This window comes from Tauraco erythrolophus, chromosome 26 (assembly GCF_009769465.1).
Source record: "Tauraco erythrolophus isolate bTauEry1 chromosome 26, bTauEry1.pri, whole genome shotgun sequence".
Lineage (NCBI taxonomy): Eukaryota > Metazoa > Chordata > Aves > Musophagiformes > Musophagidae > Tauraco > Tauraco erythrolophus.
This window is the reverse complement of record NC_141490.1, coordinates 378892-403663: the sequence shown is the minus strand read 5'-3', so window position 1 is coordinate 403663 and position 24772 is coordinate 378892. Positions and strand designations below refer to the sequence as shown.

The 24772-nt window shown below is 60.8% G+C and overlaps 1 protein-coding gene across 2 annotated transcripts in view; it reads left to right on the top strand.

Annotated features, from left to right (window-relative positions):
* Positions 1-24772, top strand: part of ZBTB16 (zinc finger and BTB domain containing 16) — a 50797-nt gene that overhangs the window by 1941 nt on the left and 24084 nt on the right. For both annotated transcript variants that reach the window (XM_086626982.1, XM_086626981.1), the window contains exon 2: positions 22603-22700. In XM_086626982.1, the coding sequence (XP_086483108.1) occupies positions 22603-22700 (98 nt within the window). The remainder of the gene's footprint in view (positions 1-22602; positions 22701-24772) is intronic.

Here is a 24772-nt window from a genome sequence, read left to right as displayed (position 1 = left end):
TTTGGGGCTCCCCTGCTTGGGGTGGGGGTGGATCTTTGTGCTCACGCCGAGCCCCACATCTCGGGGAGCTGCTGCGGGGTGGCACCGTGGTGGTGGTTACCGGCACGCGAGTTCAGTGCTCCCCCATTTACTGTCTCCCAGTCGTGGGAGCGGGGACCCGAGCTCCTTCCCCGGTTTGGCGGGGGAGCAGAGTCACGTTGATTACCGTGCCTAAATCGGCATTGCCGGTTAAACCCCTCGGTACCAGGCGTGCTTCAGTGAGCACCACGCAGCACTGGCCCCCAGCACGGCCGCGGCGGCATCCTTCCTTGGGGGGAAGGCAGCGCCGGCGCGGTGCTGGAGCTGCTCGCAGCCTCCCCGGGCTGCGCACCGTGTCAGAATTTTAAGGACTCAACAGGTTAATTAGTCTCGGTGCACGTAACGCGCTGCGGGGACGGTGGCCGAGGTAGAGGAGCCCGCGCTGTCGGCACGCTCGCCGCCACCCGCGAGCGGTGCGAGATGTGCCGGAGCCCGCGTCGGACACCCGAGCGGCAGCTCCCCGCGCGATCGTTCCCTTGAACATTCCCACCGCTCCGGGGTTCTCAGTCTGCGAGCGCTGGCAGCGTTGCTTCTCGGTCTGGCCGGCGACTCGCAGCTGCCGCACGTACGCCGCCGAGCGCAGCCCCGGCCCCTCGGAGGGGTCCCCGGCTCTGCACGGCCGCCCTCTGCTTTGTTCCCCCGTCTGGCGAGCGGGAGAGCCGGGGCTCGCGTTGGCCAGCGTGCCCGGAGCTGCCTCGGCGCGGCTCTGCCCCGGCCGCGCGGTGATGCAGACCGAACGTCACCGGAGGGGAGCTGCAGTGAAGGCTCAGAGAGAATTTTAACGTGCTTTTCTGCCACGGCCTCGACCGTCTCCCTTTTCCCCTCCGAGCCCCAGCGCAGCGACCGATGCGGTCGCAGGAGAGGGTGACGCCGCGGATGGCCGGGGATGTTCCCGGAGGCAGGGCTGGCTGTAAGGCCGGATCCTGCCCGAGCGGTCGGGAGACAGGGGTGCCGGGCTGAGCCCGTCCGATGCCGCACCCCGTGTTCCACATCGCCTTATTTCGGCAGCCACGGCTGCAGTTGGAGCTTGTTTCTTAATCGTTCACAATCCCTACCAGGATGCCGGGTCTGCGCCCCGCTCTCGTGGGCGCTCGGGTCTGACGGCAGCGCGGGGCCGAGTGCCAGCCCCCGCCAGCGAAGCCTCGCAGGCGATGGCTGAAGCCAGCGGCGGGCTGCCTTTGCCCGTTGGTGCTTTCGGGCAGGTTACCTGGCGCCGGCGAGCTCGGCGGGGCGAGCCAAATCCTCTGAGCCATTTTTAAACCCCTCTGCGAAACCATCCACGTTGGAAGGCGTTGGGTGACAGGCAAAGAAACTTACACCCCCCTCCCCCCCCCCCAGAAAGGTGCAATCCGAGGCGGGCTGTGGGTAGATGGGGTCTCGTGTGGCTTTTTTATAGTGTTGGTTTTCTAACACGCTGTGAAAATTACTGTTTGGGGAGGATTTGGGGGATCCTGTTGTATCCCTGGAGCTGCTAAACAGCATCTACGCTGGATCGGGGTCTGGCACTCTCCTGACTATGGGCTGCTCTCCGCTCTAGTGCCTGGGGATCTGCGCCCCATGCCAGGGGTCCCGGCACCACCTCCCCGAGCTGGCTGGCAGCGGGGGCAGGATGTGCTGGGGGCACCGCGATGTCGCTTTCGGCTTTCGCTGACCTCCTTCTGCCGGGTGTTTGCTGCTGTGGTTTTGCTTTCCCACCCTGACGCGAGCGCCGGGGTGCCCAGAGAAGAGTCGTTCCCAGCTGCGGTGAGCTGGGGGCCGGGGGGGGGGGGGGGGGCAGCTGCCAGCGAGGGGCACCCAACCGTGCCACGGGACGCTCGGCCACCCGACAAGTCCCGGCGGGTGACAGCCGGAGCCCGAAGCCCTCCAGCGCTGACGCCGCTCTCTCTGCCGGCAGCTCGGCGAGCCGATGCGTGCCGTGCCTGTTTACGCCGCGCAAGCGAGCGTATGCATATGGCCAGTATGTTTGTTTACACACACACACGCCTATATAAGCGTAAACATATATGTCGATAGTCTCGGAGCCCCCCGAGCGTTGCTCCTGCCTTTGCCAGCACGGGAAATGCCCGCAGGAAAACGGAGAGCGGAGGCTGGGCTGCCTTTGCACCCGGCTACGGCAGGCACGGGGGGCGATGGAGGGTGCCCTGGCCCCGCGCGGGACCGCGGCCACCCTCAGCCTTCCAACAGCGTCGTCCGTGCCCCGTCGCAACGCGGGCGAGCCCAGAGCGCTGAGCTGTGGCCTTTTGGTGGCCGAGCGGCCACGAGCCCCGGCGCTGGCTCTGATGGGGGTTTTCAGGTCCCCGAACCCACCGCCTGCTCCACCATCTATTTCTTCCTTCTTTTCTGAGCTTATGATTTTGAGTAATTGAGCGCGTATTGGGTCGGCGACTCTTTAATTTTTTTTTATAAAAGATTTCCTTCTAGGTTCAGCAAAGTTCAGACTTAATCTAATGTTAGTATCGATCGTCGCTTCTAATTGCAGGCAAAAAAGCCGTAGTTCAGCGGCCCTTTTTGGGGCGGTTCGTAGGAAGAAAAACCTCCGGAGCTGCGACGTGAGCACCGTGCTGAGCCTGGTAGTCATCGGGAAGTTAAATACCTTAAAACTTTATAAAAAACCTGGTTTTGGTTCTTTTAATGTCGATAGCAGCAGGGAAGGCTGCAGGTGGGGATGCGATTCGATAAAGTTCATCAGCGGCGCGGCCGAGCGGCCAAACCCCGGTGCTGTCAGGGGATTCACCGGCAGGAGCGCGGCGGTTTGCCGGCAGCGTTTGCCACGTGTATCCGTGCGAGAGGGAGACGCTGGGCTGGAAACCGAAAGTGCTTCGTGGCGATGGCGTGGTCAGGCCGGCGCAGGCTGGCGGGGGGCGAACGCTCCCCGGGGAGCGGTTTTGGCTGGAGGGTGCCCGTCCGTGCCGTCGCGTGGCGGGGCCGTGCCTTGGGAAAAGCCTCCCGTCAAATTTTCACATCCGAGTTTGGCATTTTGAGGTTTCACGGCTGCGCTGTCGCCTGGAAGCCGCCTGCTCCCGCGGGGTGTTTCCGGGGCAGGAGCGAGGAGGCTCACGCTTCCGCCTCGGCTGCGGCGCCCCAAACCGCGGAGTTTTGGCCTCTTGTCCCCCTTCGGAAGCACGGAGGAGCGGCGGATCTGCCTGCCTGCTGCTGGTAGTGCCGGCGTGCAGGACCAGGCACTGGTGCTCCTGCCCATCCGAAATGCTCCCACCTGGCTTCCCATGGGGATCCCAGTCCCCGTGGCACATAACCAGTTGGTCTGCCATCTGCACGGAGCTGCAGCATTCACGCCGTAGCAAACTCAGGGAAAAGATTCCGGCGTTTGGCTCGGCTCTGCCAGTCTCACCTACGTTATCTCTGCCCGGATTAGCCGAGCGTTGTGCCACTAATGGCATTAGGCACGTTGGCACTGCTCAGCGTGCCGCAGCGAGAAACAGATGCAGGGTACCATTAAAGCAATAAACGTGATAAATCGGATCCCAAGTGCTGCGTGAGATGTTATTAGTGTTGATTTTGGTCGCCTGATACAGTAGTTGTTTTTTATTTTATTTTACTTTAAGCACTGGGCGATTTACGTTCCACTGGCTGCAGTCGAAACTTTAAAAAAAGGAGGAAAAATAGAAGAGGAAGGGGGAGGGAAGGAGGAAAAAAAAAAAAGCAGCAGCCGGGAGCCCCCCAAACTCTGCCCGTGATTACTTCCAGAGTCCGAAGACGACTTGGCAGCTCTTGTTTCTCGCTGATGGGCCTTATTAGCGGCACCTGGCATCATAAGGGGCTAATGGAAACCAGCGTTGCCGGCCGCGGCCGCGCGGCTCCGGCAGCACGGGGCGGCCGGCGAGGAAGCTCTGATTAGCTTTATGGGCAGGGGGACGTGCCCCGCTCAGGAAATGAATGTTGCAGCTGAGGTCCGCGGCGCTGACCCCGAGCGTGTAACCCGTGAGCGCCGGCGGAGACCCCGCTCAGGATGCTTGGGATTTCGGGGGCTCTCTGGTTCTTGTCATAGGCAGAGGGGCAACGCGGCGCGGTGTGTTGCAGCCTTGAACTTTTGATTTATTCGGTGGGGGACTTAACCGTTTCCATACCCGGCTCCTAGCGCGGAGGGGGAGAAGCCCCCCTCGGCTTCCGTGTTCTTCCGTCACTTGCGCCGCATCGCTCGAGTGGTGCGGGTGACGCGTTTTCAAGCAAAGCTCTGAGATTCCTGTCAGAAAACCCTGATTTATTTTTTAAAGTTTTTATTTTTAATTCATTTCTTTTTCCCATCTTCCCTCCCGCTGGCGGCAGAGGGGCTCGCGCCGAGGCGGTGGGGACGCTGCGTGCCCTCGGACTGGGGTGCGTGCCCAGGGACTGGGGCGGGTGGATCCGTGCTGCTCCCTATCCGCTGTGGGGCTGGGACCCTGACGCTCAAAAGCCACCGGATCGAGGATGCTTGGGGTGATTTTTTCCCCAGAGGAGACTCGCCTGATGTCACCGGCAGCGGTGCCTTTTTGGTTCTCGTTACCACCCGTGCAGTGACGTCGGTTGAAAATGTGTTTACCGGTCACGCAGGGGACCCTCGGGGAGCCGGGGGTGACGCTATCAGCTCTTCCTTTGCTTTTCCTCACGGTGCGTGGAAGCGGTGTGGAGCATCCCGGCCGTTTTCTGGCGGAGCATCCCTGCAGCCTTACCCGCTGCTACGCGACGCCGGCTCTTTGGTTACGCCGGTGCGTAAACCCCTTTTCCTCGGGTGGAGCAAAACGAGCTGCGTTTTCCTTTTTGCCCGCAATTAGCAAGATTTTTCTTTTACTCCCCCCCCTCCTCCCCGCCCCCCACCCTTGACAGCTTCAAGAGAGGCTTTAAATGAGTAATTACTAAATATTTCCCGGCAGCCAAACACGGGGCCACGGCATCTCCTGTTGCAAAAGTGAAAAATATTTCTGTTTGCAGTTAATTTTAGTGGCAGGCAGATCACGTTAACTGGGTGTAATTGCTTCCAGATATGGCAGAGGGTTTTGTGTGTTGGGATGAAGGGTCTGGTAAGTGCTCACTTCCTGTGTAAATTAGCCTATTCCATTCATTCCCCCTCGCCCGGCAGTCCTGGCTTGTGTCACTCGCCCTGCAAGGTTGTTTTCCCCCCTCCCGGACCGCTCTTGGGCAGCTCGGCGCTTTACGGTCGGGTTCAGCCCTTCGCTGGGCATCGCTCCCTCCGCTGCCGCCGCGGGCGGCCGCGGGGCGACGGGAGCGCGGCAGCGTCTCCGCTCGGAGGCTGCACGTTGGCGGTCCGGCCGGGCGAAGTCGGATGGATTCCCCCTTTTTTGACGGGAGCATCTGCCACCTCGGTCGGTTTGCAGGTGGAGAGGATGCAAAATCCGGGCTCTCGCTCTGGCCGGGGGCCAGGGCCGCTCGTATCGTTTTCGCTGTCGTCTTCTTAACTGATTTTAAGTAGATTAGGGTTGGATACGTGCCCCGCCGCGCTGGTTCGGTTTCCCATCAGCCTTCGTCATCCCGTTGCTGTTTTATTGGCGCGTTGTTTAGCGAGCGAGCGAGCCGCTCCGCGCGGGCGCCGTAAGGGGTATCGAGCCGCCCGCCATAAATCGGCGTTAAACACCCTGCTTTGTTGCCGGTGTCAGCGCGGGAGACGGGCCGTTTATCTGCGTGTATCAGCCGGGCTGATAACCCCGCGCTCTGCTCAGCGCCGCGCACCGGCACCGCGTCAACCCGCGCGCGGAGGCGGGGTGCCGGGGGGAGCGCTGCCGGATGCCGGCGCGGGCGATGCCACCTCGCGCGCCGCAGAGGGGACCCCCGTGCCCTGCTCTCGAACAGGCAAATCTCCACCTGCCTGCGAGCGCGGCGCGTGGCGGCGGGGAGGAGGAGGATGCCTGTTTTCACCTCTGTGACCTATAAAGAAGGCAGACCTCGACCGAGCGGAAAAACAAAGAGAAACTAAAAAACCCCAAACACCAGAGCGTTTGCATCACCAGCGGGCTCGGAAAGAGCACTGATACCCCGCGGTGGTCCCAGTTGGCACCACCGTTGGGTAGTGGGCTCTGCTTTCCATGGGAAATGTCTATGTGACACCACGAGGTCCCGGTGAGTTTTCCTGCGGAAAGGCGGCAGAAAGCCGTCTGCCCACACCGCTCTTGGCATCGCACTCCTCGACTGGCACAGCCGACCCCTGGCACGGTGGACGTCCCCTCGCCCAAAGCTCGGGCGCCGCAAAGGCTGGAAACGGGGTTTCCCATCGGGGAGGACCCGTGTCGATTTTTAAGCGATTCCTCGGGACGTTTCTGTGGAATTTCTTGGCACTCATCAAGCCAGTGCCCGCCCTTGCGTTCCCGTTCGGATTTGCGTTTCGGCACCACGCGCGCGCCGTTTGCCGCTCCGTGGCGGCCGTCCAAAGTGCTTCTATCCTCTTGCCACGGAGTTGGGGGACGGTGCCGGGCTCCCCGCGCTTCGCCCTTTGTCACCTTCCCTCGTTCTTTTCTCCACGCATTATTTATAGTAAATCATATCAGAAAGGAGCGCTGAGGAGGAAGCGTGATTCATCCTCCTCGAAACCCGCGCCGACGGGAATAAAGGCAAAGTGCTTACTATGTGTTTTTTATTATGGTATTTAGGGGCAGGTTGTACTAATCTCGGCGCTCGCAGACTAAACCTGCGAAGGCTCCGGCTCTAAGAAATCCCATTTAACCGCAGCGCGGGCGGCACGGTAAAAAAAAAAAAAAACCACCAGAAGGCAACCGGTCTTCTTAGAAGCGTGCTCGCGTTCGAGACGGCTCGCCGCTTTCCAGAACGTAACGCGCGTCTCCGGCCGCTCCGTTGGCTGCCGAGGGTTTGCCGGGACTCGCGGGAGCGGGGACGGCTGCCGGCTCGGGCGTCCTGATCGCTTTGGGGTGGAGCACGGGTCTGGAGCGAGGTGCTCCGGAAAAGGGCTGCTGGGGGGTGGGGGCAAACCAGAGGGGGCCGCTCGTTGCCGAGCGAATCGTGCGAATTCGGGCTGGCGGTGGGAGCTCGCTGCCGGCAGCGCGGTGCAGCGAGCGCCGGTGCCGGATATCTTATCTGGCTGGGCACGGGCTGCGGTCGCAGCCTGCTGTGCCACACACACAAACTGCCTTCGCGGGGGAGAGATAAGGCGCAGGCATTGTGCAACGCCCACGCCTCGCCGGTCCTTTGCCAGCCCCCCGCTGCCCGTGCCGGAACGGCACCGGCACACCGTCCCACTCGCGGTCAGACGGAGGGCGCAGGCGCTGGCGCCGCGTGCATCGCCAGCCCTGGGTCGGGTCCTCTCTGCCGGTGGCACGTGGCGAGTCGGGCGCAGGGTGCCCTGGGGTGGTCGGAGCGCGGCAGGGCGCGTGCCGGGGCCCCTTTCTGCGAAACCGTGCCGCGCTCGGAACCGAAACCCTCCTGTACCTCCCTGCTGGGTGTTCTGCTATTTTTACCAGTAACGCGGTGATTTCCTCTTCTCTTTCTTCCTTCCCCCTGTTCGTAGAAAATATCCCGAGCGCCGAGAGCAGGCGGGAGGGAGGGCGCTTCCGCGAACGAGAGCGCTGGCCGGAGGCGCTGGTAGCGTGCGAAGCCTTCCCCCAGCCTTTCGGTTTGTCGGCACCCTGGTCAGAGGGCAGCAGTTTCGGGGTGTTTCGGAGGGGGTTTGGGGCTTTGCCTTCCTGGGGCCGTGGGAAACGGGTGCCGCGGTGGGGACGGGGGCCGCTGGCGGCTGCCGCCAGCCCCACGCGGTGCTGAGTCAGCGGCCGTGGGGCAGCAGCGGGGCTGCCCCCAGCCCTGCCCGTGGGAGCCGGGGAGGGCAGCGGGATGGCGGGATGCAGAGGCAGTCGCTTGTATTGATTTCTGGACCCGTTGGCTGGAGGCGGCTCTTCCCGCAGCGTTACCCGACGTAACGTCAAGCAGCCCAGAGACGTGTATCATCCTTCCCGTGCATCGATTAGCGCCGGATGATGCATCGTTTAGCGGGGTGGGGGCTGCCCCGGAGCGGGTGCTGAGACCAGCTGGCACGTGGATGGGGGAGCGGGGGGCTGCGGTGGGTCGTGTCCCATCGACGGGGGCATCGCGCTGCACGAGCCGGGCAGTGCTGATCCGGCACGTCGTGGTGGCTGCGAGCCTGAGCCGGGAGGAGAGAGAGCTCACGTCAGATTTGGCAAATTGGGAGAGGGACTCGTCCGGAAGCAGATGGCAAAAGAGGGGATCGTGGTGACGGGGTGGAGCGAGGATCCCCATGGAGGAGCAAGAGATGGGCCTCTCCCGAGGATGGCACTCGGGATGCTTTCCTTCTCCTGTGGCGGTCTGCTCTGCCGGGCGAGCACCGCTGGCTCGGCCGCTGCCGGCGCGGGCAGCTGCGCCGCGTCCTGCTCTGCCTGACGGTGGAGAGCAGCTCCCTAATTAGCACCTTTGTTGCTAAGTGAGCCAAGCGGCCGTGCAGCAGCCAGCTTCCCGCCAGCGATACGTGCGTCGCGGAGGGGGCCACCGAACGCCGCCGCGCGCCATGCGGCTGCGGGTACCGATGTGCCGGAGCCTGTTCGCTCACCGAGAGCCCAGGCAGCGGCCAGCAGGCACAGAGCGGCTGGGCACTGCAACCCTGGTCCCCTCTGCCACGTCCCTGCGTCCCCCAGCGATGCTGTGGGCACCCTGGCAATGCCCTGGTCTTCCGTGGGGCGCAGTCAGGGACCGCTCTGCTGGTGGGCAGGTGCTGGTTATGGCTGGGCACTGGGTTTGCTCCGTCGGGGCATCGTGCCAGGCTGCCCACGGGGTCTGTGTGTGTTCGGGGCCGAGTGCGTGTTGAATGTGTGGTTTTTTTTTTTTCCTTCTTTGCATTCATTGACTTAATTTTCGCTTGGGCCTGCAGCCGCTCGGTGTTCCCGTGGTGGGGGTTTTTGTCGCTGTTATTAACTAATGAGCTGATTCTTTTGCCATTTTTTAAATAACTGTATTTTTCCTTCAGTGCGAGAAAGGGAAAACGTCTTTTCTTAATAGCGCCGCTCTCGAGAGTCGTTGAAGGCATGAATTTGCCATTCTTCTGCACAAATGTGTGGATTACCACACTTTTTATTACTGGGGCTTGAATTGCTGAATCACGGAAGCGGGGTAATAGGAAATGTTTGCAGACACGATGTTGTAAAAAAAAAAAAAAAAAAAAAAGGCTGTTTTTAGAGCTGCTGGAGCGGGTTGGGATGGATTTTCTCTTCTCACTACGACGTCGTGTGGACTCTGTGTGTCTTGGGTTTTTGGCATCAGCCGCGTGGCAGCGATGGCTCCCGGGACCAGAGCTCTGCTTTTTCACGTGCCCCCGACACGCAGCCGCAGCAGAACGTTTCGGTGCCGTAACGTTGGGACCGTGTCGCGCAGCGGTGGCCGGCGCGGTCTCCCCGCTGTTCTCCTCGGGATGCTCTTGAGCAGCAAGGAGGGAGCCGTGGGGTGGCCGGAGCACGCGGGGGGCTCTTGGCTGTCGGTCGTGTTTCAGAGCCAGGATTGCCAGTGTTTCGGTGCACGTTTTGGAAAACATACGATGTTTTGGCACAGGAGTAACAGTTTGGCTGTGCTCAGTGGATGTTGCTGCTCGTGGTCCCCTGTGCGTGTGAACTTGTGCCTTTTTGTTAGTAAATAACATCAGGGAAATGTGCAAAGCAAGACGGGGTTATCCCAGGTGCCACGGGCTCCCTGCCCCTGGGCAGCCTTGGAAAGATCCACGGAGCACCATGGCACCAGCAGACTGGCTGCAAACCGGGCTGCCACTGGTTCCGGCGTGCTCGGAGCTGGTGGCCACGAGCACGTGCCGGGAGCGGGAACGGCACGGAGAATAATTTTCACCCAACAAATTATTGTTGTTGCGAGGGCGGGCTTGGGATCTATTGAACTTTTCGGCGTCCCGTACGGCTGTCGAGGTTCGGAGTGCGTTCTCCCTGACGGGTTACCTTTTCTCTCCCCGCGGGCTGTAATTAGTGTCCTTTGCACAGAATTGCCTCGGAATTGGATTTGAAGAAGATAAGAATCAAATTACCAGTATTTATCTTGTAAATTCCAAAAGATCTACCGAGAGGCACCGCGTATAAAGAGGGTTTTTAAAATTTTCCTGCTCTGGAAACCCAAATCTCTCGTGGGTCCCAGGATTCCCTTGAGCGTTGCCTTTGCGAAATGCCCGTTCCCGCGGGAGGTGGCCGGAGGGGACAGGACGGAGGGGACGGCTCCTTCCCCCCGCCGACACTCTGCTGGCCGGGAAGGCGGCTCAGAGTGAAACACGGACAGAGGTGGATGTGTGTCCATCACCCCATGGACGGTGACTCGTTTGCTGGCAGTCGGGGCGGGCGGCCACGGTTTGGATGCTGAGCGGTTGCAGGGGCCGAATTGGGGCGAGCGCCCCCTCTGCGCCGCCGGGCTTTGCCGCTCCGAGGGAGTGACCGGTGCGGATGGCAGCGTTATCTCGGGCCGGGCATGCATGGAGGAGGCTGGTTTTGGTCTTCGTGGCCGGTCCGTGGTGGGCTGGAGGAGAAGAGCCTTCCTCCCGGACGCCGCCTCTCATCCGGGCTCGTGCCCGGCTTCCCGCCGCGCTTTGCCGGGCGGGCTGTGGGATGACAAGGCGAGTCGAGCACCAGAAATGGATGGAGGTAATTTCGGTGGGCTCTGTTTTGACAGAAATTAAGCATCTGAATTTAAATTAAGGAGACGGAGAGCCCGGGCAGCCGAGGCTATATTTTCATAGCGTAAACAGTTGCGGAAGAAGATTAATAGCATCTGTGTAAACACTCCATCGCGGCGGCGAGGGTTCGGGGCTTTTTCTTTAATAGCTGGAAAATACTAAGGACGGCTGGAGGCGAGGGACACCGTTCTCCCCTCCGGCTCGCCCGCGGCACCGCGCGCCTCCAGCCTCCCCGTCCGTCCCGCGGTAAATGCTCCCGCCGCCCTGGGCCCCGCTCTCCCTTCTCGCAGTAAATTACATATTAAAGTAGCCTGGTAACTGAGCGCCGGTTGCCGCGCGATAAGCTCCGGGAAATCGATATGTTTGCCATGTGCCTGCTTGTTTATGACACCTGCCTGCAGAGCGGCTGAGCAATGCCCCGCGCGCCCGGCCGCGCGTCGCGGGCTCGCTGCCTGCCGCAGCCCAGCCTGCTCGGGCAGGGCAGCACCTCCTGGTTTATTTTTCTGCTCCCCCAACGCGGCGTTGAAGCCGCCCAGCAGCATCCCGGGTTTCGCGGGGGGAGAAATAGCGGTGATGTTGGATGGTACGGAGCATGGGGAGGCTGGCAGGATGAGAGATTGGGTCGTGTCTTCATCCGTCTTCGGGGCTTCTCTCGGCCCCTCTGCGGGTTTCTGCTCCGCTTCCGTCTGTCACATCCCTGGAGCAGGTACAGGACCGGAGCCCGGGGGTTTAAATACTCATTTCATGTGCCCGGGAAGGGAAGCGACTGCCTAAACGCACGGTGCTTTACAAGAGGGGTGTGAGCCGGCGATGCAGGGACCGCGTGCCCAGGCAGTCACCAGCGCGATGCCAAGGACCCGTCAGCCGTGTCGCGGTGCCCAGGGGACACCCCAACCCCTCGCCACGGAGGCTCCCATCCCAGTTCAACTCATGGACTGGGACCTGCCCTGAGCTGAGAAAACTCTTCCCTTTCACCTTCAGAGCCCAGCTGCTCCCGCGATTTGGGGGCTTTGCCCGCACTGAGGGTCGGCGCCCACCCGTGTCTGTCCCCGCCGCGCCGGCGGGGAATTGGGATGGGAGCGCGCGTTTTCCCCTGGAATCCCAAGCTAGCAAGCTGCAGTAATTGACCCTGCGACCCAGGTATGAAGTTGGGAGGTAGAAGACGCGGCTTGCAAGGTTTTTGTAAAACTGTTGACCTCTTGCAAGATTAGCTGGGAGATAATAGTAATTATAAACAGATTACGGCGGGTCCAATCGATGGCGAACTTTACCTCCTGCCGAAAACCGAAGGTCGGCGTTTTACTGCAGCCGAGATAACCGCTGCGGGTTTTCACACCGTCGCGAGCCGGAAAACACCCCTATACGTAGGAAATCCGGGAATCTGGCACGTAGGGTTCCCGCGGGCACCTTGGGAGCGGGAAAGGGGACCCAGGGGGCGGTTCAGCGCATCGCCAGGCGCGGGCTTTCGCGGTGCCGAATCGGTCCACTTCGACGCGGTGCCAACCGTCTCGCCGCGGCTGCCCCGAGACGCTTGGAGGGGTAGCGCCCAGCCCCGAAAAGGCACTTTCTCTCCGCCGAGCTTTTAATCGCTTCCTTTCACTTTTTATGGATAAAAGATTGTCCATTTAATTAACTGGAGAATGCAATTTCAAAAACACTAATGCTTTACACATGACGGCTCTTAAAATAAAAGTAGCGCTGCAGCATCGCGCCGCGCTTCCTTCGCCGCCGCGTTGGCCTCGTGTGGGTTGTTTCGGGGCAGCCCCTGGTTCTTGAACAGGCATCAAAAAGATTTGGGATGTTTGATCCTGAGTTCACCTCGTTGGCATTTTGGGGCTGGCAGGAGCCCTCTGTTAGCCAAGACAACAATTCTATCCGTGTCTGTCCCTGGATCTCACCGGTTAATCCCACGCCTGCGGCACCCTGAGCCGTAGCGTCTGCTCTCGGCTGCGGCGGGAGATGCTTGCCCGGTGTTTCTCTTTTTTACCTTTTTTTTGTGCCGGGCATCTTTCATCTGTGCCGAACGGGTGGGGTGTGGGGACACCCCAAAGGCTGGCAAAATGGACAGTGGCGTGGTGGGTCCGGGCAGCTTATCTGAAACTTGCCCGTGGTGGCGCGAAACCCCCGGGGTACCCTCGCTGGGACCCCTGCCCCCTGGCGAGCCCTGGGGCCAACTTGTTGGGACTCCTTTGGTTCTGGGGAAAACCCCCATCCTTCCCTCCCCTCGGCACCAGCGCGTGCCCGTCCCCCAGACCGGAGCGGGGAAAGCCAGTGGGAAGTTTGAGGCGAGTCGCTGGGTTTGTTGTTGAAAACCTGCACGCACGCACCCCCCCTCCTTTTTTTTTTTTTTCTTTTCCTCCTCTTTTTTTTGTAGCTTAGAAACCTCTTTGTGGCAGAAGGCTGGGAGGGTTTGAATGGCACATACAGGCGTAGGAGGCTGACTGAGACCATACGGCTTTATCATTCATTAATTCCTGCGCTCATTCATCCCCCTATTTAAACCTCGCTGTAAAGACGGGAGCTACAGATGGTCTTTTGGTCCCCGCTGCAGCCCGCAGACCTCGGCCCCGACAAAGGGGTACAGAGGGAGCAGCAGAGTGTACAAAATATTTCCAACCATTAGAAACCGAGGTCTCATTCACCGCCGGCTCCTCTTTTGAAAGCGAATTTAAGCGAAGCGCGTCGGCGCCCGCCCCAACGGGGCATCGCCGAGCCGCGGGCTCGACCGAGGGGCACGCGGGGTTCCGCCAGCCGGAGCCGCGCTGTAGGAACCGGGGGAGCAGCAGCATCCCTTTAGCCACGTCGCCTCGCGTGGCGCGGAACTCGGCTTTTCTCGCCGGCGTCGATTTGGTGCCGGATCACCATAACCATTTTTCTTTAGGAGTTTGTTACCGTTGCGGCAGGGATGCCGTAGTTCGGGCATCCCGCGGTACCTTGGGATGCCCAGCAAAGGTGGCAAGTGCCCGGGGAGCCTCCCTCGGCCCTGGCGCCACGGGGGTTTGGGGGGATTGCGATGGCGCCCCTCGGCAGAGGAGGAATCGCTGGTCTCGCCGTCGGCTTTCGGGGAGCTGCCGGGGGGAACGTGGGGTGTTGCCTTAATTAAAGGCCTCCCTGGCCGCTGCCGAGGGACTCTGGGACCCGACCCCGCGCCCAGTGCTTGCCGGGTGCGCTCCGTCCTTCCCGCGGGGAAGTCGGGACCAAAAGTTTTCTGGCGGAAAAGCCGAGTTCTGCGATCTCGTTTCTGCACATGCTGTGCTTAAATATTAACACCAATTGAGCAAATTGCCTTTTAACTGCCTTTATTTGCTTTCATTAACGGTATAATTTAAAAGCTCCCGAATTTGCATGGAACCTGTTGTGCACGTTGGGATATGGGGGGGTGAGGCTGCTCGGAAATTAATTAATCACGAGCGGCTCCTCGGAGAGGTCCCGAAGCGCCAGGACGGCTCAGCAACGCCCGGGCTCCGCGGTTCGGGACGCCGCGTACTTTTGGCCGGGGCCGGGGGGGGAGCGGAGCTGCCGTCAGGGCTGGCGTCCCGCTCAGGACTTGGCTCGCCCGGGAGGTATTTATTTATTTTTCAGCAAAACATGTTGTGGGCTGAGCGCAACCGGTTACGGCGGAGCCGAGGGCAGCGCTCTTCCTACGAGCGCAGCAGCCTTTAAACTGGTGCAGAAGTGGAGGGGAATAAAAAAAAAAGGAAGGAGAAAGTGGCCAGTCTCGTGCCCCCCATCCCTCTTTTGACACCTCTCGCTTCCCTAGTCCTTCCCAAAAAATACTTTTTCCTCAGGAGGGTTTTGCTGTCGGGTGGGCTCCCCGACGCCGCCCGCGCCGCCCTGCTTCCAGCAGTGCTCCGTCGCGCCCGTGAGATGCTGATAGAAGCATTTTGTGTCTCCACCTCGGGAATTCAGCTGGAAAACGGGGTGGTTTGCACAAGTGGCATTCTCTGGGACAGCTTTCCCCACGTTCTCGGAGATCCCAGTCTTTGTCATCATCGGAGCATCCCGGGAGGGCACTTGGTGTTTTCAGGAGGAGGGAGGGGTGGGGAGGAACACCCATCTGCCTGGCACGTCTGGATCTGGAACATGTTTCGGGCTTGTGCTTTTGTAGGGGGAACAGCTGGTACTGGGGGGTTTGGGGTGCGGGTCGCCCCAGGCTCCCGCCCAGTAACCCTGCACAAACCAAACACGCGGCGGTGCCGTTGCGCTGACCACCAGCCTCACATCACCGGTGGTAGCACCCGTACCCCGCTGCCCAGTGCGGGACCCACCACCCCAGGAGCCCTGTGGTGATGCGCCCCAGCTGGATGCCGGTTATGGATGCCAACATTGGATGAAAACCCAGCCACACAACAGGGTCTGGCATGCCTGGCACGCCTGGCTTGAAGTCCCTGGGCTGCAGTGCCACCAAGCCACTCCTCTTGCTGCCACCTCCTCGCCCTGGGCGCTTCGGGCTCTTGCCAAAGCCCGGTGCGGGTCAGATACGTTAATTTACTGGCTTGACAAGGTGCATAATGTTCATCTCCCGGCTTCTAATTGGAAATAATTAGCTCTTTGTCAGCCCCAGGAGCTCCTGGGGAAGCGGCACGGACCCGGGCGGAGGGCAGGAGGAGACCAGCCTGCAGTCAGGAGAAGTCTTTCCGGGGAATCCTTGCGGAGCGCGGTGTTCTTGGGCTGTCCGAGGGCATCTCCCGCTGCCGAGGCAGGGCTGCGGAGCGGCCGCGCGCCACGCTTCCATTAATCAAAGACACTTCCACTGCCCCCGTACAGCAACACGACTGCTGCGGCTGTCCCTCGCTGACAGCTCCCTAATTCATCTTCCCGGGAAGGGGGGCCCTGCCGCCGCTCCGCGCTCTCCGCTCGCGCCCAATGGCCGCATCCCGGGAGCCGGCAGCCGGGCATCCCGGGACACGCGGGGCTGGGCGGCGGTGGAGCCGAGTTGGGCATCCTCACTTCTCGCCCCGCAAACGCGCTGTTTTGGGGTCGCTAATAAGGAGAAAGTGTTTTCATCCAAGCGCCTTATTGGTCTGCGCGCCGACATCTGGAGAGCGGAGATAGATGTTTTCCTTAAGACTGTATTTCCGAGCCGTGAGCTCTTCCCCGGCTGTTAATTAATCCTTTGTAGTTTAGCGACTGATGAAATCATGACTCTATGAAATTTTAATCCTTGCGCTGTACAGGCACGAGCGACATTATCAGAGGACCCCAGGTGTGCGCTCGAAATTAGTTTGTTGAATCTCTTGCATATTTGATTACCTTCTAGAACTCCTCGGCATCCGGCCGCTCCGGCGTTCGCCTCCGATTCCCTCTTCCCCGGGCAGCGCCAGGACGGTGCTGCCCGGCCCATCCCAGGACCCCTCCCAAAAGCATCCGCCACCCTGTGCCGAACGCTTTCCCCGCATCCCGACCGGGAGGAGGAAGGAGCGTCGCTGTTTGCGGAGCGCGCCGGTGCTCCCGCGGCACACGTGCTGCGAAGGAGACCGGATGACGAATGTATTTTTAAACTTGGAACCCGTGAACCGCTTATTATTTCTGAATTAGGAATCAAAACATCTGAATAATCGCGCTGCTGCTGCTGCTGCGGTGGCAGATGTGCCCGGCACTGGGGCCGCTTGGCTTTTTCCGGTGGAAATTTCCCATCGTTTTTAAGGATGAGTTCCGGCGGCACTCCACTCGATGCCCTGACACCCATGGCGTGTCACGGCGGGCGCGATGCCAAGCGCGGCCCGGCAGGGTCAACGCTGCCCGGGGAGGCAGATGCTCTTCTCTCCGTGTTCACTGCGTCGGTGTCACCAGATGCCCGGAGAATGGCCGTGGTGATTTTGGACAGTATGCCTTGCCATGCGTTAACCCCTCGGTGCCCACGCTCCCGCCCGCCAATGGAAGCGTGAGATTTTGGGACCAGTTGCGTTGATCTCGAGCGGCGGTGGTGCAGTGGCGTTCCCTGGGCCAGCAGCAGATGCTGCCACCCGCTACCATCACTCGGTACAGACGGCATCGTGCCGCAGCCGCATCCCAAATGCCCTTCGGAAAGCTGAGGCGGGCAGATCTGCCCGGGTCTGGAGCTGGGGCAGCGTCTGTGCCCGTGTGGTCCGGCTGCGAGGGACGGGAGGAGTTTCCCACCGCCGGCTGCGCCATCTCGGGTGGATCCGATGGCATCCCATCCGGCGCAAGCCCCGCAGACCCCTGCGCTTGGGCGGGCGGGATGCACAAAGGGAGCGCTGGGGAGGATAAGGCTCCGTCCCGGGAAATCCCAGGAAATAGTGATTATTGAACGACTGACACCAATCTCAACGCAGGGCACTGGAACACGTTTAAAACAACAACTAACACCGTGTGCTTTTGGCGTCGTGTGCGTGGTGTTCACGTGGGACAAGGCAAACCAGGGAGGGATCGTTCCCTCAGCTTTTTCGGGAAGGGGAAGCACCAGTGTCGTGCTGAAACGGTGTCGCGGTGCAGCATCTGGTTAAAGCCCGTGAATGAGCTCGTGGTAAATATAAATACTGTGCAGGCAGAGTTTTAGTGCTCTCTATTGATAGCTGCCCCCTCCCCTCCCCCTTTTTTTTTAACTTCAGAAATAGTAAAATCTTTATTTCCAGCTCCTGTAAGATTTATTCAATTTTTTTTCCAGGAGCAGTGGTGGTTTGAAGGCGGTTTGTGGGGTTTTTTTGCTTTGTTTTGTGGGTTTTTTTTTTCCTCCTTGATTTATTAAACCGAAGGAAGGTCTCAGCTCCCTTCCCCCTTCCCCGTGCCCTTAATAGCTCTCCCTGCTATTTTAATCCGCCGGGCCGGGAGCCGAGGGCAGAGCGGTGGCTGCGCGGGAGCCGAACCTCCCCAGCACCGCGTCCCGCGAGCGGCCCCGCGCTCCGATGCCGCCGAGCGCCGTAAATAACCGCGTCGGGGGGCAAAAATCGCCCTCTCGGCGTGAAACTCCGCTGGGAGGGCGGCGAAGGTGGATTTCGGAGGCGGCTCGCTGCCCGCTGACCTTGGCTCTGCGCGAGATCCCGGCGCAAACGAGATGTGGCACCGCCGCCTCCGCCTCGATAAAACAGATCAGGGGATGAATTGATTTTCATATCGATCTCCCCGGGCGAGGGAGGCGCGGGTGGAAACCAGGCAGCGGGGAGGGGGTTTTGGGAATCAACGCCGCGCCGCTCCCGGTTCGCCCGGCGTTGGGTGCCCGCGCGTTCCCGCGCGCCGCGGCGGGGACGCGCCAACCGGCAGCCGCCCCTCCGACGGAGCGCCGCCGTTATAGCCCGGTATAAATAAAACCCGAAGGCTCCTATAAAACTCCGTTATTGCTGCGGCACAAAGTTAGAACCGCTTGAGGTTTCTGCTCCCTGGCTCTCGCGCGCGGCAATGAATATTTTATAGGAAAGGAAATACTTAGCGTCTGAATCTTTTTATAGCGCTGCTGCTCCCGCGGGCGGGCGCCCGCGCAGCCCCCTCGCCCTCCGCACCGTCCCCGGGGAAGGCGGTGGGACGAGGGTCCCGACCCGTTGCCCGGGCACCAGGAGGCGCGAGCGAAACCCCCGCGAAATTCCGCGCCTTCCGCCTTCCGGCGGGCGCGGGGCTCTCGGCGTCGCGCTGTTGCTGGTTTTGTCCCGCTTTCGACTCGTCGGGAGGTTTTCCTCGCATCCTGCCGACCTCGCCGTCCCCGTGCCGTGTTCAAACCGGCTGCCAAAATCGGGGCGAGGGGGGATGTGGACAAGAGCGCGCCAACCTCCGAAGGCCAGGGGTGCCCGTCTCCCAAGGTCGGGCTGCGTGGCGGCGGCGCGGAGCCGCACGTCCTCACCCGGGAAGCGCTCTTCTCTGGGCTTCTCCTTGGAGCTCGCCGCTCCAACGACTATGGAGCTGAGCTCCGCCGCGCCGGAGCCTTTCCTGGGCGATGGGGTTGGGTTGTTGCCGTTGCCGGTAGCCGGCCGCCCTGCCGAGCTGCGCCCCAGCCCGGAGATGACAAAGTGCCCTTTAGTTAATTGCAGAACGGATCGCCTGGAGTTAAAAGTTCTGATTTATACGACTCTGGCTCTAACTGCTCAATAACACGGGCCCGTAATCTACTTTCATTTCAAACAGAAGGGTGATTTATGGGGCAGCATGCCGCTTTAGCTCAGAAATGAGGTGTTCAACATATGCTCTGTTGACATAAATTTGGAATTTATCGCTCCTGTCAAAACTGCCTGTTGGACAAAGGTGCGCATTAAGGCAATAAATGGCTCGGAATAGTTTTCTGTCAAATTTCCTAACCGTTGTATTCACTCCGTTTGAGGGGAAAAATATACACTTAAAAGTAATCAAAGGGCCAAAAGCCGTGCGTCTCGGCGGGCGCCTCCTTCCCGCTTCCCGAAAGGGGCGATGGGGAAGGGGCTGGGCAACCGGAGCTCCCGAAATAAAGCTAGCAAGAGGTGATTTCCTGCAGGTTTTCAAGCGGGCGGAGCAGGAGCGCGCGCGCGGCGGCGGTGGGCCGCTTGCGGTGGTCTTCAGGTACTGGGACTGCGCCGGTACCCGCGGCCCCGGGATGCTCCGCCGAGGCCCCGCGGCCCCCGGAGCGGGCAGCGGCGTTTGCCACCGATCCGGCCTTTTCACACAGCACCCCGTGGGGAAAACTCATAATTTTTACACCGCGCGGTCTCGCCGGAGTCGCCGTCCCTTTGAAGTGCTTTTTGCAGGGCATTTACAGGCCTTTTTAATGACCGGCAGCTCGCGAGGGGCCAGCCTCTGCCCGGCTTTTGTTCGCCGGCGCTGGGCGGGGAGGGGGTATCGGTTTATATCCCGCCCGGAGAGCCCCTCGGCCAAAGCTCCGCGCCGGGGCTCGCTCGGGAGAGTTGCTCCCGGGATGCCCCGCCACGAGCATCCTCGCCGCTGCAGCAAAGCTCCGCACCGGAGCGGGTACCGGGAGGCTCCGGAGGCTTCGCGTTTCTGCACGCCTCAAGTGTCGTATCAAGGAGAGACGAGGAGGAAAAAGGTCTTTTTACAAAAAAAAAAAAGAGGCGCTTTTCCCAGTTTTGGCCACTCTCCGTTCCGCGGGCGTCTTCTCGCCGGGTTTGCTCGTCGGGGCCTCGCAGGAGGGAAGGAGCACGTGGAGCGTGACTTCGCCGTCGGGACGGGAGAGCAAAGCCCAGTTTATCTCTTTGCGCCCCAGTTCAGGCAGCGTCGCCAAGAAGCGACGTATCGCGACGCCCTTAACTCCCCCCCGTCCCCCTTTCCGGCGGCGCAACTTTAGAAGCACGTATTGATCTTCCCCCTCAGATCTTAACAGCCCCAGCAGCCGTAATACCTTGCTTACATCTGCCAGGTTTTTGTGCAGTTTTGCAGCATCCCCTTAATCCGGCGAGCAGAAATAGAACGTTTCAATCATATTTCGCTACCGGGAAACCGAGCAGATAAAGCGCGTTAAGACCTTGTTGAAAGGGACCGCGCGAGATGGCGAGCGATAAGGTCGCCCTGCGAGCGCGCGCGCCGAATGGGAAACTTTTGTCGCCGCTGAAATTCGTCGATAGAGATATCGCAAATAAATTACTCGGCCAGCGCCCCGGCGCCTTAAAACAAGGAGGGGGGAGATGTGGATTTCCAGGGAGGGCAGCTCGCTCCCGTGCTTGCCTTGCCGGGGAAGATGGGAGACGGCCCGTTGTCGGACCGCGCTTGGCGCCGAGTGCCGTCGCCACTCTCGCCGTTACAAGGGCAAGAACGAGTTGCCGCGGCCGAGCCGGCGGTCCCGATCAGACCCGGGTTTTCGGAGGTCCGTGCCGGCAGCTCCCACTATGGTATCTGCAGGCTCGGGAGATGCGGAGAAAGGAGACACATCCTCTTGTTTCCACCCTGTTTCTGGAGGCTGGCTTTGGAAAGCAAATAAGAAATTCCAAGTTTTGCTCGAACTAATTAACCGATTACGCTTTAATTCGCTGAAAAGGCGCTCCAGCCTCCACGGGCGAGCGGCGCAGCGCTGGCAGGGCGCGCGGCGCTCGCTCTCCCCAACAAAGTGCTTTGAACTCGGCGTCGGGTGCAGGAGCGAGCTCAGCCCGAGCCGGGAAGTGTGACAGGCATGTCCCTCATTAAAAATGCAAAACGAGAAGGTTGTCTCACTTATTTAGCTGACTTCTTGGCAGCAGAAGCCTGTCAGGAGGCTGGTGTTTTATTTATTTTTGCGAGGCGGATAAATCCTTTGGATTGTAAACCTTCTTGGCCTGAATTCGTGCATGACTCTTAATCCCCCGCTATGACACAGTGAATTCAGGACGAGCCCGATTAATAATTATGTTATACAGCAAAGTTGAGAGTCGAAACCAACTCCTGCTCTTCTCTTTGCTCGCTGCCGAGCGTCACCGGGTCTCCTCCGGCGGTCCGGCCGGGGCCGAGCCATCCCGAGGGAGGGAGCAGGGTTCGGCGTCCAGCCCCGGACAAGACCGTTTCTGTTTTGTCTTTGGCAACGAGGCAATAAAAATAGGCCGGACTTGTTGCAGAGCGATGATAAACGGCGGACGCGACCAGAGGTCGGCGCGCAGCGGTTTGCCGCGTTGCTCCTCAAACACACGCACGTACTTCTCCGTTTACGGCATCTGCTTTTGAAACCTTGCACGTGCCCCTGTCGTAGAATCATAGAATGGTTTGGGTTGGAAGGGTCCTCAAAGATCATCCAGTTCCAACCCCCCCACCATGGGCAGGGACACCTTCCACTACACCAGGTTGCTCCAAGCCTCATCCAACCTGTTGCGAGCCCTCCCTGGCCACGGCTACCATCGGCTCCCGTTAGCCAAGGTGCAGCCCATGGGCTGGAAGCGTTTGTGACTTGGAGACCTTTCATCAAGGTGGCTGTTGAGCACAGAGCTGGGCTGCTTTGCCAAAGCGTCCGCTTGTCACCGACTGACGCGGTCAAGCAAAGCAACGAGTGCCCGTTCCTAGCCGTTGGAATGCCACATGGCATCCCCAGCCTAGGGGGGAGCGAGCCTCGGGATGGTCCTCCATGGCATGGCAGGCAGGTGACATGGGGAATGGGTTTGGGAGGGGTTGCCCTTGGATGGTCGTGACAGCTCTGGGAGCGAGGTGGAGGTTGGTCCGTTGGTCGATGCTCCTGCCCAGGTCCACGCAGATACTGTCCGTTAAAAGTAATTCCATTTGGTAGGCAGCTCCGGTCTCCTGCGGGTCATTTGCCACCCAAAGACGGAGCGTCAGCACCTCCATGGCAAGGAGCAGGAAATCAGGTGGGTTCGGCCGTTGCGGCCAAGCCCGGCATCCACCGCCCACGACAGCGAAGACGGGAGGAGATGCCGGGACCGGTACCCGAGCCCCACACTGGCTCCCCGGGAGGCTGGGGGACGCTCGGCCCCCCGGCGTGATGCGGGACGGGGGATGCGGCTCCGCTGAGGTTGCGCAACGCCGGCCGGGCGTAGCTCAGCTCTCGTGGTGCCAGGAAACGGTGAGCGGCGCGTTTCCTGTTTGCTAGCTGGTGGTTAAGGGTTTTTTTGCTTGTGATTTGTGTCACGCCGAATTCGGATGGAAATTGGGATTCAGTTAGAAATGCATGCAAACAACCTCTTAAATCTTTTTTTTTTTTTTTTTTTTTTTTTTTTGAGTACAGTACTCTTTTCAAAAGCACTCGCTGCGTAGGGAAGAAGTTGGCCAACACGTAATTTGCGTTAACTCTGGAGTTGGGATTTATTGGGTTTATTAGAAGAATCCACCTTTGGTAACGATAACAAACGTGACACGGGAGAAGGTGATCCCCTCGGTCCTGGGGCGTCACGCGGGACCCCCTGCCCGTGCCCTTCCTGCAGGGCTCCTCAACCAGAACCGATTTCGGGTGACGCGTAGGATGCACGAAACGCCGGGAATTTTCCCGGCCCCGCGTTCGAGACCACCTTTCCCCCGCGCGCAGGAGGACTAAACCCCTCTCTCTTCTCCCCTAGGAAGCTGCACAGCGGGATGAAGACTTACGGATGCGAGCTGTGCGGGAAGCGGTTCCTGGACAGCTTGCGGCTGCGAATGCACTTACTGGCTCACTCAGGTGGGTTGGAAGGGGGGTGCCGGGGGTGGGACAGCGGGGGGAGGACGGTCTCGGAGCCCACCCAGAGATGCCGCAGCCGCCCGGTTCGCGCCTCTTGTCTGGAAGGGATGCGCGCGGAGCATCCCGGGGCGGCACGTTGCAAACTCCTTCTCCAGTGCCCAGGAATTTGATTTATTTAATCCGGCACCAGCTCCCCAGGGTGCCCGCAGGCAGCAGGGGGCTGCTGGGACTGGTCCCTGGGATGCTGGTGTGTCCCTCGGCACTGGGGTGCAGGGTGCTGATCCCTGGGATGCTGATCCCCACCCCTGGCGCTGGGGTGTGGGGTCCTGGTCCCCGGGATGCTGATCCCCCCCAGTGCTGGGGTGCAGGGTGCTGGTCCCTGAGATGCTGGTGTGTCCCTCAGCACTGGGGTGCGGGTCCCCGGGATGCTGATTCCCACCCCTGGTGCTGGGATGTGGGGTCCTGGTCCCCGGGATGCTGATCCTCCCTGGTGCTGGGGTGCAGGGTGCTGGTCCCTGGGATGCTGGTGTGTCCCTTAGCACTGGGGTGTGGGGTCCTGGTCCCCAGGATGCCGATCCTCCCCGGTGCTGGGGTGCAGGGTGCTGGTCCCTGGGATGCTGGTGTGTCCCTCAGCACTGGGGTGTGGGGTCCTGGTCCCCAGGATGCCGATCCCCCCCGGTGCTGGGGTGCAGGGTGCTGGTCCCTGGGATGCTGGTCCTCCCCCTCTGGCGCTGGCGCGCGCGGCTCATGTTTGTTACGGTCGCTTTGGCTCGCGGCCCGTCGCTGGCGGGCGGCCAGCTTTGTGGGTACAGTATGTACAGTGAACGCCGAGCCAAGCTTGTCATCGCGCGGGATTAATTATTTTTTTCTTATTTATTTATTTATTTTTTTTAATCTGGCGAGGGCGGGGAGGGGGGGTGGGGTGGGGGAGGGCTCTGCCCTGCGCTCGCAAACAGCCGCCGCGAATTCCAGCGCTGTTATTTATTAAAGCAGGAGACCTTTGCACCTCTCCCCTCGCCTCCCCCCGCGCCAGCCCAGCCCGGGATGCAGCGCGGTTGTGCCGGAGCGGCTCGTGTCCGGCCTCCGAGCCCACGGGCGATGCCTTTAACGGGGAGTTTGCCCCGCGGGGGAGAGTGGCGGTGGGGTGGCTCGTGCACCGCCCCCCCCCAAGCCAGCCTGGGTGCCGACGGCGGCAAACGCCGGATTTCACCGAGGTTGGCATCTCAGAGTGCCCTAACGGAGTGTTGAGGGGAGATGCCAGGTGCTAAAGGCACATTTAAATTAAGGCACAAATCGGGGGCTGGCCCCAGGGGGGGGTCGCGGTGACACCGCCGGCGCCGTTATCGCGGTGGCCGCGCAGGTGGAGGGCAAACACTCGGCGCCGCGTGTGCGCTCCGATATAAAGCGTGAACACGGAGCCCTGAACGCCGCGCGAAGCCTGTCGCTCCGCGGGCATCCTCGCCGGCGTTCGGTGGGCGCGCTGGCACGCCGGGACAGCGGTTGCCGAATCGCCTGGTTCGAGCTGGGGTTCCTCCCACCCCTCGCCCCGTTTTTGGGGAGGGGGCTCATCCCACCCTACAGAGTGTTGACTGGCGGGTGATGCGGCGGGACCGGGGGCCGCGGCGGCTCTGCCCCCTGTGCCCCCCGGCCGGTACCGGCGGCGGCTCCGCGGGGCCGCCCCCCCCCGCCCCGGCTGGCCGGCGTCCCGCGCTCGGTCCCGGGTGATGTCAGCGGCCTGCCGGCAGGTCTGGATGTTCTGCCAGCGTTCCCGCGTTTATGATCATCCGCAGATGTGCATCCAAGAACACACTGTACCCACAGCAGAAATTAATGCAGGCTTGACTGCCGGCCAAGCCGCGCACACGGGGGAGAGGAAGAAAGAAAACAAAAACTGTTTAATGCTGTTTATAAATTATACACTGGCTGATGAAAAATACATTTCTCTCGCTCCCCCCTGCTCCCTCCCTCCCCATCCTCTCCGCCTCGAGAGCCTGAGCCGAGACCAGGAGAATATGGTTTTGCTTTTTAGCTCCTGTTTTGGCCACGTTCCTGGACCCGGCCGCTGGGTCGGA